This window comes from Pan paniscus, chromosome 11 (genome assembly GCF_029289425.2).
Source record: "Pan paniscus chromosome 11, NHGRI_mPanPan1-v2.0_pri, whole genome shotgun sequence".
NCBI lineage: Eukaryota > Metazoa > Chordata > Mammalia > Primates > Hominidae > Pan > Pan paniscus.
In genome coordinates this window covers 7,782,979-7,800,987 of record NC_073260.2, presented here as the reverse complement: position 1 = coordinate 7,800,987, position 18,009 = coordinate 7,782,979, and the positions used below count along the sequence as shown (strand labels likewise).

At 48.9% G+C, this 18,009-nt stretch overlaps 1 protein-coding gene across 1 annotated transcript; it reads left to right on the top strand.

Moving 5' to 3' along the window:
- The first annotated feature begins 587 nt into the window (after positions 1–587).
- Positions 588–17,575, top strand: PRRT1B (proline rich transmembrane protein 1B). Its single transcript, XM_055117566.2, has 3 exons — positions 588–1,180; positions 2,244–2,387; positions 4,289–17,575. Exons 1-3 carry the CDS (start codon positions 605–607, stop codon positions 4,436–4,438), a joined length of 870 nt encoding a protein of 289 aa, XP_054973541.1. The 5' UTR covers positions 588–604; the 3' UTR covers positions 4,439–17,575.
- Positions 17,576–18,009: the final 434 nt, after the last annotated feature.

The following is an 18,009-nucleotide window of genomic DNA, read 5'->3' as shown; positions in this document are numbered from 1 at the left end:
TCGGGATGCTCTCAGGAGGTGCAGGGGACCTTAAGAATTTGTTGGGACCTGACCAGGCACCACCAGGACCTATCTTTGGGTGCTGAAGGCCAGGGCCTGGGTCGGGAGCAAGGCAGCTGGGCAGCTTTGAGGCTCTGAGCCCTGGCTTCAAGCTGCTGGGTGTATATTCTGGTGTCCATTCTCAGTGTGCATATGGCCCTTAGTGACCTCCTGGCTCCACCATGTTACTCTAGCTACAGTTTGGCAGCTCCTGGGCACCTCACCCCTCCCCTACAACTCCAAGCCAAGAATCTAATTGGTTCAGCTCATCTCCTCAGGTAGGCGTCCCCTTCATTGGAAGTGTATCTCAGGACAGCCAATCAAGGGCTTCCCTGGGCTGATTCTCCTTTTCTGGTCCAATTAGCTTTGACATAAAGGCCTTAGTTGGGGGTGAAACTACCTCCCAATAGAGGCCATCTGCCAAGGAAAGGGGGTGGGGCAGTGCGTGGAGGGGCGGGGTCAGCAGCCTGGGTTCCCACCCAGATGAGCCGCTCAGTCTGTGTGACTCCAGCAAGGCAGGTGGCCCCTCTGGGCCTGTTTTCTAGTCCCTTTGCGTCAAGATCCTATGAGGCCCAGCTGCAGAGGGCTGGGAGCTTGGTTCGTGGGAACTGCGGGACCAGCGACGTCCCACCTAGCCCGGCGGCCTCTTGCTCACGACCGCTGCCATTTCTTTCTAGGGTCCGACACGAAAGGGGGCGGCAGCCCCGCCACCCCCGAGGACCCCCGGAGCCCCGCGAAGCCCGCCGCCCACGAGGATCCCCAGATGCCCGCGCTCCCGCAGCTCCCGCGCCGCCCGCGGACCCTGGACGAGGACGGGGCGCCCAGCGAGGACGGGGTCGCGGGGGGCAGCGAGCCCGCCCCGGAGGACGCCCCGGCCCAGGCGGCGGGCGAGGCCGGGCCAGTTTCCAAGGCGGCGGCCGGCGGCGCCCCCCACATCGGCTTCGTTGGGGAGCCCCCGCCCTACGCGCCGCCGGATCCCAAGGCCGCGCCGCTGCTGTACCCGCCCTTCCCGCAGGTGCCCGTGGTCCTGCAGCCCGCGCCGTCTGCGCTCTTCCCGCCGCCCGCCCAGCTCTACCCAGCCGCGCCCACGCCGCCCGCGCTCTTCTCGCCGCCCGCCGGGGCCGCCTTCCCCTTCCCCGTGGTGAGTGGCCGCCGCCCTGGGCGCGCTCCCCTCCGTGCTGTCTGCGCGTGGTCGGGGGCGCCCGTGCGGAGGCCGAGAGGTCACTTCTGTCCTTGCAGAGGAGGAAACGCCACCTTGGCCTGGGGGCGGGCGAGTCCGGGAGGCTCCCTGGAGGTGGGGGCATTTGAGCGGGGTTTTGGAGGATGAATAGGAGGGCTAAGGCAAAGAGAACGACTGGCGCCCTGGACAGAGGACACCGCACAGGCGTGGAGGGGTCGAGACTGGGCGTTCTGGGGATGGTGGAGGCTTGTTTGGCTTGGTAGGGAGGGGAGGAAGGTGGAACCCGAGGTGAGGGACCCCAGAAACTTTGGGCAGGAGGTGACTTGATTAGATTTTCTTTAAAAACAAAACAGTCCGGGCACGGTGCCTCATACCTGTAATCCCAGCACTTTGGGAGGCCAAGACAGGCAGATGGCTTGGGCTTAGGAGTTCCAGACCAGCCTAGGCAACATAGTGAGCCCTCATCTCTACTAAACGTAAAAAAATTAGCCGGGCATGGTAGTGCACGCCTGTAGCCCCAGCTATTCTTGAGGCTGAGGCAGGAGGATTGCTTGAGACAGGGAGGTTGAGGCTGCAGTGAGACGAGATCACACCATTGCAGTCCGGGCTGAGTGATAGAGCAAGGCTCTGCCTCCAAAATAAAAACAAAAATAAAAACATAAAAATAAACAAAAGCCCTGGGCTGCCTGTGGGGGAAAGACTGGAGGCCCCCCAGGGAGGGGTGGCGAGCCCAGTGAGGACGATAGAGATATCACAGAGGCTGGACCCTGGACTGAGCCAATGGTAGAGGGCAGGACTGAGGGCTCAGCGGGACTGAGGGCTCAGCGGGGCTGAGTGGCCAGGGGTGCAAGAGGGAGAGGGCAGAGGGGCACCCTGACCCAACCCCTCCGTGAATTGCAGCCTCAGTGGGTGGGGGCTTGGGGGACTGAGTGAGAGAGCTTGCATGGCCTGGCTGGCCTTCTCACTCACTCTGTTGTCCAGAGGCTGGGCCAGCTCCCTCACCACTGTGGCTCTGCCCCCACAGTACAATGGCCCGATGGCTGGCGTGCCAGGCCCTGCCACGGTGGAGCACAGGCCCCTGCCAAAGGACTACATGATGGAGTCAGTGCTGGTGACCCTCTTCTGCTGTCTGCTCACCGGTCTCATCGCCATCGTCTACTCCCACGAGGTAGGTGTGGGGGCGGCCCTGGGCACAGCCTCTCCTAGCACGCAGCCACTGGCGCCCCAGTGGGTCCACAGAGCCCCTCTTCCAGCAACACGGTCTCTGGTGTCTCTCCCTCTGGAGGGGGGTGGGAATTGGGAAGTCAGAGCCAAGTTGTTTGTGGGGTCCTTGCTCCTCCTGTCTCTGCCCCCAACTATTCAAAATGTGCTGTGGAATGTTTGGCCAAAACAATTCACGGTAAAGGTGTGAATGACTGATAAGACCCAATGTGCTGCCCATTCCAGTGGAGGCTTGTGTTTTAAAGGGGGTACAATCTGCTCATTCATTCCTATGCTCATCTCATCTATCCATCCACCCCATCTCTCCATCTCTGTAGCTACCCATCTATTCACCCACCCATTTATCCATCCACCCACCCATCCACCATCTCTCTTTTTTTTTTTTGATACAGAGTCTTGCTCTGTTGCCAGGCTGGAGTGCAATGGCGTGATCTCGGCTCACTGCAACCTCCACCCTCTGGGTTCAAGTGATTCTCCTGCCTCAGCCTCCCGAATAGCTGGGATTACAGGCGCCCACCACCATGCCCAGCTAATTTTTTGTATTTTTAGTAGAGATGAGGTTTTGCCATGTTGGCCAGGCTGGTCTTGAACTCCTGACCTCAGGTGATCCACTTGCCTCAGCCTCCCAAAGTGCTGGGATTACAGACGTGAGCCACCGTGCCTGGCCCATCCACCATCTCTCTAGCCTCCATCCATCCATCATCCATCCATCATCCATCTACCATCCATCTACTATCCATCTACCATCTTCCATCCACTCACCCCACTATTCATCCATCTGCCTACTCTCCCACCCACCAATCCCTACCCATCCATCCATCCCTCTATTCATCCATCCATCTACTCATCCATACACCCACCTACCACCCATCATCTCTCTACTCTCCATCCATCCATCCATCCACCCACCCACCCACCCATCATCTCTCTACTCTCCATCCATCCATCCATCCACCCACCCACCCACCCATCCCTCTATCCATTCATCTATTTATTAGGCCCTTGGGATTCAAAAATGCCAATGTGATGACACTCTAATAGAGACAGAAGCAGGGCTGGGTATGGTGGCTCACAAATGTAACCCCAGCATTTTGGGAGGCTGAGGTGGGTGGGTCACCTGAGGTCAGGAGTTCGAGATCAGCCTGACCAATATGGTGAAACCCCGTCTCTACTAAAAATACAAAAATTAGCCGGGCATGGGGGCAGGCACCTTAGTCCCAGCTACTCAGGAGGCTGAGACAGGACAATCACTTGAATCCAGGAGGTGAAGGTTGCAGTGAGCTGAGATCGCACCACTGCACTCTAGCCTGTGAGACGGAGCAAGACTCTGTCTCAAGAAAAAAACAAACAAAAGCAGGCAAGCCTCTGGGGGCCTATGCTCAAGGCTGACCTGGACTCAGCCCTGGCTTGACTCTGCTGTTCAAGCCCCCAGCCATAAGCAGAAGGCAGCTCTCAGGACAACTCAGAGGTGGGACTTGAGAGGTTGCTGCCTGCTGGTGAATTCTGGCTCCACCATTAGTGTTGTGACCCTGGATAGGTCACTTAACTTCTCTGAGCCTTTGTTTCCATATCTGCAAAGTGGGGTCAGCCTCAGGGCTGCTGCAAGGATGGTAGAGGTTGAAGCTGAGGGCAACTGTCAGTGCTGAGCGTGACAAGCGCCTGATGGCTGGCGGCCGCCGCTGCCATCACGCCTGCCCCCTTTCGAGCTGTGGGCCTGGCAGGTCCCTGACCTTTTCAGCATGTCAGTTTCTCAGTTTGTGGAACTGGGCCTAGCCCTCAATCGCACTGGGAGGGAGTGGGGGCTCCCTGTTCGCTCCCACCGCCCCCTCCTGCCCTGTCTCGTTGCAGGCCCGTGCAGCCCTGGGCAGGGGCGACCTGGCCCAGGCTGAGGAGGCCTCGCGGAAGGCCCGCTCGCTGGTGCTCTTCAGCCTGCTCTTCGGAGTCTTCGTGTCTACCAGCTGGGTCATCTACGTGGTGGTGGCACTCTACCTTCCCTGAGGCTGTGGCTCTTGCGGAGGTGCCGGATGCCGGAATGTCCACGGAAAACTGGCCGGGCCAGACCCTTTCTCTGGACTCAGATCCCTGCCGGTGGCCAGCCTTTGCCTGCAGAGGGAATCTGGGGGCCAGAAGAGGGCAGGCTTGGCAACCCTCAACTGACTTGTGGCTGGGCCTCAGCCTCCACTGGAGCCTCAGTCAGTGTCCTAATCCAAGGTGTCTCCAGAGCCCGGCCCCAGCCGTGGGACAGGAGCCCACCAGAGCCCCATTTCCTAGGTGCCTCCTCTCAAGGCCTTCCTGGGACTCCTCTTGCCTTCATCTGTGCTCTTGGGAGGCCATCGTAGGGACCAAAGCCTTCACTGTCTTCAGAGCCATCTGGAAGGACACTGCAACCTCTGCCCCCCACCCAACCTCCAGCCCAGCTTAGGCGATCAGGATGCCAGTATTACCTTTCCCTGCGGGAGAGTGGAGCATGGTGACTTCCGGCTGGTTGTTCCCCTATCCCTTCCCCATCCCAGGAGACAGGGTCCCTCATGCTGACCCTACATCCAGAAACCAGGGCCACTCTGTCTGGTCAATCAACAGAAAGTGACACATCCGTGCGGAGCTTCACACTGCTACTTTGGGGACACTTCCTGGCTCTCTTCCAGGGCCAATGGCAACATCTGTCCACAGTTGGGCTCCAGGGCACCCTACCCACTCCTCTCTGAGATGCTGTTGGCATAGAGGCAGTGCTGGCAAGAACTACCCAATGATAGAGGATCAGCTGGGTGCTCATTTGACGAGGACCACCCTGACTGGGGAGCACTTGCACCAAGATCCCTCGGCCAGCCTGTAGAACCGTACCTATGACTCTGGCATCAGATTCCTGGCACCCCAGTCCCACTAGCTGTGGTCCCAAGAATGAACCTGCATTTTAACAAGATTCAAAACTATTGCAGAGGCCAGGCGAGGTGGCTTACACCTGTAATCCCAGCAGTTTGGGAGGCCGAGGTGGGTGGATCACCTGAGGTCAGGAGTTCAAGACCAACCTGGCCAACATGGCGAAGTCCTGTCTCTACTAAAAATACAAAAATTAGCCGAGCGTAGTGGCAGGTGCCTGTAATCCTAGCTACTCGGGAGGCTGAGGCAGGAGAATTGCTTGAATCCGGGAGGGAGAAGTTGCAGTGAGCTGATCGTGCCACTGCACTCCAGCCTGGGTGACAGAGTGAGACTCTGCCTCAAAAACAAACAACCATTGCAGACAGAGGAGGAAGGGGACCCCCAGCTGAGCCATACAAGATTGATAGCTCAAGCTAAATCAGTTGGTTTTAGAGCAGCCTCGGTGTGCTGCTTACAATCCTGGCACCAGGGGCTGAAACAGGAGAATGGCCCAGCCCAGCCCAGTCCCTCCTCCAGAAAGCTGGAGAGGCAGGCATGAGGAAATAAGTCATGAGCAGCCTGGAGACTCTGTGGATTTTTGTTCAGTAAGCAGGGCCTGAGGTTCTGCATTTCTAATAAGCTCCCCAGTGATGCTGAAGCTGGTTCTCAAACCAATAGCAAAGTGGGAAATTATCAAAACTACTAAAAGGCATTAAAACCAGGATCATGACATGGATGCCCCCTGGTGTCTCTATTATTTGACATTGTTGTGAAGTTCCAGCTAATGCAAAAAATAAAAAAGTGAAATTTGTAGTATGAAAACTAGAAGAGACAAAAAATTATTACCTAGCTAGACTATCCAAGAGTCAATTAAAAACATGGAACTAGTAAGATAACTCAGTAAAGTGGTTGGATACAAAATAAATATACAAAAGCGATAGTAATAACCAGGTACACTTGGAAAAATTTAAAATTCAACTTATAATAGTGATAACAACAGTAAAATTTAGGAATAACTTAAGATCTGGAAACCAAATTAAGAAAATTATTTTAAAAAACTACCAAAAGGCCAGGTGCAGTGGCTCATACCTGTAATCCCAGCACTTTGGGAGGCTGAGGCGGGCGGATCACCTGCGGTCAGGAGTTCGAGACCAGCCTGACCAACATGACGAAACATCTCTACTGAGAATACAAAAATTAACCAAGCACGGTGGTGCACACCTGTAATCCCAGCTACTCGGGTGGCTGAGGCAGGAGAATCGCTTGAACTTTGGAGGCAGAGGTTGCAGTAAGCTGAGATTGTGCCACTGCACTCCAGCCTGGCTGACTGTGTGAGACTCCATCTCGAAATACATAAAAAAAAAAAAAGATAAAAAATACCAAAAGACCAAAAATAAACAACAAAATGTCCTGGTAGAAGATGTAATATACAAATATCTATTTTTTATAGATATTTTAGATAGAGATTTAATACAATTCTGGCAAGAAAACCAAGCTTTAAATAAATGACAAAAATTATTTTAAAATTAATTTGGAAGGAAAAATATGCAAAGATTGCTAATCTTTTTTTAAGTTGAATGAGAGGAGACTTTCTTCACCAGATATTAAAACTGACCATAAAGCTATAATAATCAAAATGGCATGGCATTGCCATAGAGTTAAATCAGTGAAAAATTATTGAAAATCTAGAAAACATTACCAGTATATGTGGAAAGTTAGCACTTGCTAAAAATGGCATTTTAATTGAGTAAAAGAAGGTTCCTAATAAGCAGAGTTGCTATCTGGTTGGAAAAAATAATTATTCTAATATTGTATGCAAAAATAAATTCAAGATGGATTAAAGAGCTAAGTATAAAATGAAGCTCTAATCATAATACGGCTTAGGAAAATATGTGTGTAACTTCAGGGTGCTGGGGCTGTATGGAAACGGGAGGCCTCTTAAAATCTAGAAAACCATAGAGGGAAAGATTGATTGATTTGAGTCCTATATATCAGGAACATGCAGATTTAAATCATGAGATATGATTTTTACCCACTGGATTGTGAAAGAATTAGAAAAGTTGAACACATCTAGAGTTGCAGAGGGACTGCTGACTCTCACATTTATTACTAGTGGATATGTATTGCCATAATCTTTGTGGAAAGGAGACTGATGGTATCTGTTACTAATGTATGTATGGGCCAGGCATGGTGGCTCACACCTATAATCCTAGCACTTTGGGAGGCCAAGGTGGGAGGAGTGCTTGAGTCCAGGAGTTTGAGACTAGCCTGGGCAACATGGCAAGATCATCTCTACAGAAAAAAAAAAAAAAAAAAAAAAAGGCCAGGTATTGTGGCATGGGCCTGTAGTCCCAGCTACTTGGGAGACTAGAGTGTGAGGATTGCTTGAGCCTGATGTTGAGGCTGCAGTGAGCTGTGATCATGCCACACTGCATTCCAGCCTGGGTGACAGAGCAAGACCATGTCTCAAAAAAAAAAAAAAAAAAAAAAAAAAAAAAAGAGTATGTATGTGAGAGGAATTTAAAATTTTTGCACTTTTAACTGCTTATCACTATTGATTTGCATATTTATTATTTATATACATATAATGTTCCTGTCATGTATGCATGGCCATATAACTATGGACATATGCATGCAAAGAATAGAGTCTGAAGGATTTATTCCAAATTGCTGATAGTGGCTGCCTTTGGGTACAGAATGTGATGAGGAGGGTTTGTGCAATGCATTGCTGAATTTTAAAATAGGATGTATTGTGAATTCAAAAAATAAGAAAAAACATGCACGGCTTTTGACCCAGAAATTCTAGTTTTTGGATTCACAGTCATGAAGAAGGAAAGGTCTGTTTTCCTGGAGCTAGCAGTCCAACATGGGATACAGACATTTAGCAGATAATGTAGCTGCAAACTATTCTAAAGTGCCATGAAGGAGAGGTAGCTCCTGCAAATCTGAAATGTTGAGTGCAACTGAGAAAAAACTGTCATTAAATTAGAGTGCGTCCTGATTTAAGAGATACGAAAATATTTCTTAGAATCATTCAGAGGTGGTTGAGAGAGTGGTGAAAAAGGGTTTTTCTGAGCATAGGTTGTGAGTATATTCACATTAAAAGTAAACGAGACGCCCCACCAGCAATGAATGAGAGTTCCAGTGGCTCCCCATCCTCATCAGCCCCTGGGATTTGTCAGTCTTTTACGTTTTACCTCTTCTGGTATGTGCATAGTAGTATTTCTGTTTGGTTTTAATTTACATCTCTCTGATGACTAATAATATTTAGGCTTTTATCATTTTTTTTTTTTTAAATACAGACAAGGGTCTCACTCCATTGCCCCAGGCTGGAGTGCAGTGGCATGTTCACAGCTCACTGTAACCTGGAATTCCTGGGCTTAAGCAATCCTCCTGCTTTGGCCTCCCAAGTAGCTGCGACCACAGGTGTGCACTGCTACATCTGGCTGATTTTTAAATTTTTTTTTTAAAAGAGACAAGAGTCTATGTTGCCCAGGCTGGTCTTGAACTCCTGGCCTCAAACAATCCTCCTGTCTTGCTCTCCCAAAGCGCTAGGATTACAGGTGTGAGCCACTGCACCTGGCCTAGCCTTTTATCATGTTTATCAGCTATTTGGATATCTCTTTTTACGAGGTGCCTGTTCAAGTTTTGTGCCCATTTTTATGTTTGACTGTCTTTGTTTTAGAGCAGTTCTGTATGTATTTGGGATGAGTCCTACGTTAGATACAGTATTGCAAACATCCTTTCTCAATTGGTAGCTTCCCTTTTCACTTTTTTTTTTTTTTTGAGACAGAGTCTCACTCTTGTTGCCCAGGTTGGAGTGCAATGGCGTGATCTCTGCTCACTGCAACCTCTGCCTCCCGGGTTCAAGTGATTCTCCGGCCTCAGCCTCCCTCCCTTTTCATTCTTAATGGTGTCATCTGATGAAAAGTTCTCAGTTTTGTTTTTTTTTTTGAGATGGAGTCTCGCTCTGTCACCCAGGCTGGAGTGCAATGGTGCAATCTCTGCTCACTGCAACGTCCACCTTCCAGGCTCAAGCGATTCTCCTGCCTCAGCCTCCTGAGTAGCTGGGATTACAGGTGCCTGCACCATGCCTGGCTAATTTTTGTATTTTTAGTAGAGACAGGATTTCACCATGTTGGCCAGGATGGTCTTGATCTCTTAACCTCGTGATCCGCCTGCCTTGACCTCCCAAAGTGTTGGAATTACAGGCGTGAGCCACTGTGTCCAGCTGAAAAGTTCTCAGTTTTAAGGTAGTCAAACTTATCTTTTCCTTTGTAAATAGTATGTGTGTAGGGGTATTTCAGTGGCTTTTGTGGCTTAATAAAATTTCTGTACTCATAGGACATGAAGATGCTCTTATAATGTCTTTTAGATTTAGAAGCTTTATTTTTATTTATTTATTTTTTTAATTTTTGAGTTGGAGTCTCGCTCTGTCACCCAGGCTGGAATGCAGTGGTGCCATCTCGGCTCACTGCAACCTCTACCTCCCGGGTTCAAGCGATTCTTCTGCCTCAGCCTCCCAAGTAGCTGGGATTATAGGTGCCTGCCACCACGCCCGGCTAATTTTTATATTTTTAGTAGAGATAGGGTTTCACCATATTGGCCAGGCTGGTCTTGAACTCCTGACCTCAAGTGATCCACCCACCTCGGCCTCCCAAAGTGCTAGGATTACAGGCGTGAGCAACCGTTGCCTTCCTGTGCCTGGCCTCATTGCTTATTTTCACAGTTAGATCTGCCACCAGCCTAGAATAGGTTCCAGAGCTCTATTTTTTTTTTTTTTTTTTTTTTGAGATGAAGTCTCACTCTGTCACCCAGGCTGGAGTGCAATGGCGTGATCTCAGCTCACTGCAACTTCCACCTCCCGGGTTCAAGAGATTCTCCTGTCTCAGCCTCCAGAGTAAGATGGGACTACAGGCACGTGCCACCATGCCCGGCTAATTTTTTTGTATTTTTAGTAGAGACGGGGTTCCACTATGTTGGCCAGGCTAGTCTTGAACTCCTGACCTCGCGATCCGCCTGCCTTGGCCTCCCCAAAGTGCTGGGATAGCAGGCATGAACCACTGCGCCCAGCTCTGTTTGCCTATTTCTTTGCCATTATCACACTTCATTATGGGGCTATATATATATATATACACACACACACACACACACATATATACACACACATATACACACATATATATGTATATATACACATATATGTATGTATATATAATGTGTATATATATACATATATATGTATATTTGACACATTGTCTTTCTGTATTACTAAGGCTGGAGTGCAGTGGTGTGATCACAGCTCACTGCATTCTTAGCCTCCTTGGCTCAAGCGATCCTCCCACCTCAGCCTCCCGAGTAGCTAGGACCACAGGTGTGCGCCACCACACCTGGCTATTTTTTTATTTTTCTGTAGAAATGGGGTCTCCCTATGCTGCCCAGCCTTGTTTTTTTTTAAGATAGAGTGTCAACCAGGTTGGAGTACTGTGGTGTGATTGTACCTCACTGCAGCCCCAAACTCCTGGGCTCAAGGGATTCTCCTGTCTCAGCCTCCCAAGCAGTTGGGATTACAGGCATGAGCCACCATGCCCCAAAATCACTTCTCTCTTTTTTTTTTTTTTTTTGAGAAGGAGTCTCACTCTGTTGCCCAGGCTGGAGTTGCCTCAGCCTCCTGAGTAGCTGGGATTACAGGTGTGCTCCACCACACCTGGCTAATTTTTCTATTTTCAGTAGAGACAGGGTTTCGCCATGTTGGCCAGGCTGGTCTCAAACTCCTGACCTCACGTGATCCTCCCACCTCAGCCTCCCAAAGTGCTGGGATTACAGGTGTGAGCCACAGTGCTCAGCCCCAAATTCACTTCTTAATTCTGATAATTTATCTGTAGATTCTGTTGGGTTTTCTATACACAATGTTATCTATATATAATGAGTTGTCTTCCTTTTCAATTCTTACCCACCTTGGGTATTTTTCTTGCCTTATTGCACTAGCCAGGACCCCTATTATAATGCCGAATAGGAGTGCTGACAGCAGGCAACCTTGTCATTTTCCCAGTCTCAAAATTAAGGCTTTCAACATTTCATCTTGTTAAAAAAACAGATTTTTTTTTTTCAGGTTAAGTACCTTTCTATTCCTAGTTTACAAAGAGTTTTAAAAAACTATTCATGGATATTGAATTTTATTTTCATGTATACTGAGAAAATGATCAGATTTAATCCGTTAATATGGTAACTTATGTTACCATATTAATTTTCAAATGTTAAAATAGCTTTTCATTCCTGGAATAACTTCATCTTGATGAGGATGTATTATTATACTTTCTGTATTTCACTTTGCTAAAATTTTGTTTAGGATTTTTGCATTGTGTTCATGAGTGAAATTGGACTGTAATTTTCATTCTTGTTATGGTTTCAGTATCATAGTTATGTTGGTCTCATCACAAGAGTTGAAAATGTTTCCCATTTTCATTTTTGGAAGTGTTGTATAAGATCTGACATTTTCTTTTCTTCTTTTCCCTTTTTTTTGAGATGGAGTCTCACTCTGTTTCCTGGGCTAGAGTGTGGTGGCGCCATCTTGGCTCACTGCAACCTCCACCTCCTGGGTTCAAGCGATTCTCCTGCCTCAGTTTCCCGAGTAGCTGGGATTACAGGCGCCTGCCACCACACGCAGCTAATTTTTTGTATTTTTAGTAGAGACAGGGTTTCACCGTGTTGGTCAGGCTGGTCTCGAACTCCTGACCTTGCAATTCACTTGCCTTGGCCTCCCCAAGTGCTGGGATTACAGGCATAAGCCACTCCGCCCAGCCAAGATTTGATGTTTTCTATTCCTCATATGTTTGGGAGATGTGTGTTAGCACTTCCCACTAGAAGCACAGATTTATCCATTTCTCCTTGTAGTACTGTCAGCTTTTGCTTTACATATTTTAAGGCCATGTAATTAGGTGTATACAAATTTAGAAACTGTTAAATCTGTTGGGTGTAATTTGTATCTTTACAAAGTGTTTCCTTTGTAACTCTAGCAATGCCTTTTGCCTTGAAGTCTGTTTTTTCTGATATTAATATAGCTATGCTTTGGGGTTTTTTTTTGGTGGACCATATTTGCAAAGTGTATCTTTCCCCAAAATTTTACTTTCAACTTTTCTGTACTTGTAACTTAATTTTTATTTATTTATTTATTTAGAGACAGGGTCTCACTCTGTTGCCCGGGCTGGAGTGCAGTGGTGGCGATCACAGCTCACTGCAGCTGCACTTCCCAGGTTTGGGCAATCCTCCTACCTATCTCAGCCTCCCAGGTAGCTGGGACTACTGGCACTCACCACTACACCTGGCTAATTTTTGTAGTTTTTGTAGAGATGGGGTTTTGCCATGTTGCTTGCCCAGGCTGGTCTTGAACTCCTGGGCTCAAGTGATCCACGTGCCTCAGCCTCCCAGTGTTGGGTTACAGACATGAGCCACCGTGCCCAGACAAGACATTTTCATGGCTGTTTTACATAGCGAGTGTTCATTTATCCACCTGTTCACCCTTTTTGTTGCTCTTTCATTCTCTCCTGCAAGTATGATCTTCCATTTGGGATCATTTCACTTCTGCCTGAGAAAGTTGAGTCTTTGCTTAGTGTAGGTCTGCCAATGGTGAGTTTTCTGTTTTTTTAATCTCACAATATCTTGATTTTGCCTGCATTCTTTTTTTTTTTTTTTTTTTTTTGAGATGGAGTCTCGCACTTTGGCCCAGGCTGGAGTGCAGTGGCGCGATCTTGGCTCACTGCAAGATTGGCCTCCCAGGTTCATGCCATTCTCCTGCTTCAGCCTCCCAAGTAGCTGGGACTACAGGCGCCCGCCACCTTGCCTGGCTAATTTTTTGTATTTTTAGTAGAGACGACGTTTCACTGTGTTAGCCAGGATGGTCTCGATCTCCTGACCTCATGATCCACCTGCCACGGCCTCCCAAAGTGCTGGGATTACAGGCGTGAGCCACCGCACCCGGCCACCTGCATTCTTGAAAGGTATTTTCAGTGAGCGTAGAATTTTGGATCGTGGTCCTATTCTTTCGGCTTTGAAGAAGATACCATTCCCTTATCTTCCAGCCTCAATCGTGTCTGTTGAGGAGTCTAATTGTGGCTCCTTTGAAGGTAATGGGCCCTTTTTCCCCGTATGATTGCTTAAAGATTCCTTTTTCTCAGGCCGGGCGCGGTGGCTCACGCCTGTAATCCCAGCACTTTGGGAGGCCGAGGCGGGCGGATCACGAGGTCAGGAGATCCAGACCATCCTGGCTAACACGGTGAAACCCCGTCTCTACTAAAAATACAAAAAATTAGCCGGGCGTGGTGATGGGCGCCCGTAGTCCCAGCTACTCAGGAGGCTGAGGCAGGAGAATGGCGTGAATTCAGGAGGCGGAGTTTGCAGTGAGCCGAGATCGTGCCACTGCACTCCAGCCTGGGTGACAGAGCAAGACTCCATCTCAAAAAAAAAAAAAAAAAGACTTCTTTTTCTCTTTAGTTTTCAAAAGCTTCATCATGCTGTGCTTTGGTGTATTCTTATTTATTATCCTGCCTGGGGGTTCATAAGGCTTCTAGAATCCAAGGCTTGATGCTTCCAGTCAAGGACTGATCAGGAGACATAGAGAGTAATTTGGACAGGAAAAGATTAATATAAAGAATAACCCGACGAGAAGAGAAACTGTGAGTGCTAAAGAATGCCCTAGGGCTGAAGGTGAGTACCCAAGAAGAAAAAACTTAGAAGGGCCCAATCCCCATGGCTGGGATTGAGAAGTCACCGGAGAAGGTGTGAGTGCAGCCCACTGGGAGGTAGCACTCACTGGGCCCCGGGGCCAGAGCTGGCTCACTGGGCTGGGCAAGTCCCTTTGAGGTGCAGGTGGGCTGAGGCTGGTGGGCGGGCATGCGTTGGGAGTTGGGGTGTTGGGAACCTGCTGGCCAGCAGGGTGGCACAAGGGTGAGGTGTGCATTACCCATGCCTGGACGGCCACAGCAAGGTGGCCACCTTAACGCCACTGGGGCCGAAGTGACAGGTGTGCGGTAGGGGCAGGTCTCCACACGTCTCTAGCAGCCATTGAGCCAGAGCAAGGACAAAAGGCCAGGGCCTTCCTCCAGCAGTGTCTCTCCAGTGTCTCTATTGACAGAACTTAACATGCCCACTGCAAAGGAGACGTCTTCATTGCAGAGCAGGTAACGAAGGGTGGACTTGGACATGAGAAGTGGTGACATGATAACTGGCCAGTAGGTTTAGGAAAACTTTTTAAAACAACAGCTTTATTGAAGTATAATCTACATATCATAAAATTTACTCATTTAAGTATATGATTCAGTTATTTTAAATTTGCAGAATTGTGCAACCAGCACCGTGATCCAATATTTAAGTTTCCATCATCCCCAAAGATCGTTCATGTACTCCTTTTGAGACAGAGTCTCGCTCTGTCACCCAGGATGGCGTGCAGTGGCACGATCTTGGCTCACTGCAACCTCCGCCTCTCAGGTTTAAGCGATTCTTATGCGTTGGCCTCCCGAGTTGCTGGAATTACAGTTGCTGGAATTACAGCCCGGTGTGTGCCACACCGGTCTAATTTTTGTATATATATATTTTTTTTCCTGAGAGGGAGTCTCGCTCTGTCGCCCAAGCTGGACTGCAGTGGTGTGATCTCGGCATACTGCAACCTCCACCTCCTGGGATCAAGCAATTCTCCTTCCTCAGCCTCCTGAGTAGCTGGGACTACAGGTGCCCGCCACCACACCCAGTTGATTTTTGTATTTTAGTAGAGACAGGGTTTTCCTTTGTTTGCCAGGCTGATCTCATACTCCTGACCTCAAGTGATCCGCTCACCTCAGCCTCCCAATGTGCTGGGATTACAGGCGTGAGCCACTGTGTAATTTTTGTATTTTTAATAGAGACGGGGTTTCACCATATTGGCCAGGCTAGTCTCAAACTCCTGACTTCAGGTGATCCGCCTGCCTTGGGCTCCCAAAGCGCTGAGGTTACAGGCGTAAGCCACCGCGCCCGGCCCCTCATGCACTTTTTGTAGTTCGTCTGTTTCCACTTCCAGACAACCATGAATCTGCTCTCTGTATCTATAAATTTGCTTTTTCTAGACACTTCATATAAATGGAATCATGTGATAACACACCCTTTGCATCTGGCTTCTTTCATGTCCATGTTTCTTTTTCTTTTTTTTTTTTTTTTGAGATGGAGTCTTGCTCTGTCGCCAGCTGGAGTGCAGTGGTGCAATCTTGGCTAACTACAACCTCCACCTCCCAGGTTCGAGTGATTCTCCTGCCTCAGCCTCCCAAGTAGCTGGGACTACAGGCACCCGCCACCATGCCCGGCTAATGTTTTGTATTTTTAGTAGAGATGGGGTTTCACCATGTTGGCCAGGATGGTCTTGATCTCTTGACCTTGCGATCCACTCGCCTCGGCCTCCCAAAGTGCTGGGATTACAGGCATGAGCCACCCCACCTGGCCTCCATGTTTCTTTTTTTTTTGAGTCGGAGTCTCACTCTGTGCAGTGGCACGATCTTGGCTCACTGCAACCTCCACCTTCTAGGTTCAAGCAAGCACGTCCGGCTAATTTTTGTATTTTTAGTAGAGACAGGGTTTCACCATGTTGGCCAGGTTGGTCTCGAACTCCTGACCTCAAGTGATCTGAATGCCTCGGCCTCTCAAAGTGCTCGGATTATAGGCGTGAGCCACTGTGCCTGGCCATGTCCATGTTTTCAAGGCTCATCCATGTTGTAGCATGTGTCAGCTCATCCCTCTGGATTGCTAAAGTGTTCCACTGTATGGAAATACCTCATTTTGTTAATCCTTTCACCAGCTATTGGACCCTTGGGTCCTCTCCCCTTTTTGGCCAGTGTGAATAATCCTGCTGTGAACACTGATGTACACGGGAGTCATTCCTTGCTTCTGCTCTGACCTTTTCCTTTCTGCTGGTCCACTTACCCTCAGGACTTCTATCCCTGGGTCTCCTCCTACCTGGTTTGCTCTATCCTGTGTCTCTTCATGCTGCATTCTACCCACATCGTCTTTTTTTTTTTTTTTTTTGAGATGGAGTCTCACTCTGTCTCCCAGGCTGGAGTTCAGTGGCGTGATCTCAGCTCACTGCAACTTCCACCTCTTGGACTCTAAGCGGATTCTCCTACCTCAGCCTCCCAAGTAGCTGGAATTACAGGCCCCCGCCATCACATCCAGCTAATTTTTATATTTTTAGTAGATATGGGGTTTCACCATGTTGGCCAGGCTGGTCTCGAACTCCTGACCTCAAGTAATCCACCTGCCTCCGCCTCCCAAAATGTTGGGATTGCAGGCGTGAGCCACCGTGCCAGCCCACCCACAGCTTCTAACCTATCTCCAGGTCACTAATTTTGCTCTTAAACAGTCACTGAGTTCTTCATATGAGGTATTTTTTGGTTTAGAATTTCCATTTGTCCTGTTTATATTTTCCAATTATTTGCCAAATTTCTCAGGCTTGTGTTACTCCTAGAACATAGTTAAGCACTGCGCATTCACACCCACATTTAAGAACTCCAAATTTCAGCCTTCGGGGGACTGATTCTGTCAAATGCTTCTGTTTTTTTTTTTTGTTTTTTTTTTTTTCAGCAGGAAATGCTTGTGCCCTAGTTATGTTTTGCCGTATGTGAAAAATTAAGAAATAACTAGAGACCTAGGATGATGTTAACCTCTCCAGTTTTTTTTTTTTTTTTTTTTTTTGAGACGGAGTCTCACTCTGTCGCCCAGGCTGGAGTGCAGTGGCTCGATCTTGGCTCACTACAAGCTCCACCTCCCTGTCCTGCCATTCTCCTGCCTCAGCCTCCCGAGTAGCTGGGACTACAGGCGCCCGCCACCACGCCCGGCTAATTTTTTGTATTTTTAGTAGAGACAGGGTTTCACCGTGTTAGCCAGGATGGTCTCGATCTCCTGACCTTGTGATCCACCCGCCTCGGCCTCCCAAAGTGCTGGGATTACAGGCGTGAGCCACCGTGCCTGGCCAAACCTCTCCAGTTTCTTTGCCTTTGTTTCTGGCAAGTGCCTGGGTTGCTAGGTGTCCAGAATCATCTTAATCCAGTTTCAGAGACTGAGACCATCTGGAGCTGGCTCTGTCCCTGTGAGGGTTGGTATACTTGTCATGGGTCACCCTTCCACCTGCAGGGCAGCTCCCTGAGGTTTCAATTCAAAGCCTGGTGAGTTCTAGACTCTCCCCTTTTTCCCTTAACTACCCTTTTGTCTGAAGTTCTGCTCAGTTCCTTGGCCACGTCATCTGGAATTGTCAGACGCCCTTTACATTACATGGCCCCAGGTGTCAGGCTTCCCTCCTGTCTCTTCCAGAATCCTGGCCCAGTAATTCCTCCTTCTCTCCTAGTTCTCTGATGACTTTAGGCAGGGTTTTATTATATATATTATTTTTATTTTTATTTTTTGAGACGAAGTTTCGCCCTTGTTGCCCAGGTTGGAGTGCAGTGGCGCGATCTCAGCTCACTCCAACCTCTGCCTCCCGTGTTTAAGCGATTCTCCTGCCTCAGCCTCCCAAGTAGTTGGGATTACAGGAATGCGCCACCATGCCTGGCTAATTTTGTACTTTTTTTTTTAGTAGAGACGGGGTTTCACCATGTTGGTCAGGCTAGTCTTGAATTCCTGATCTTAAGTGATCCACCCAGTTAGGGCTCCCAAAGTGCTGGGATTACAGGTGAGAGCCACCTGACCTGATTGCAGGTAGG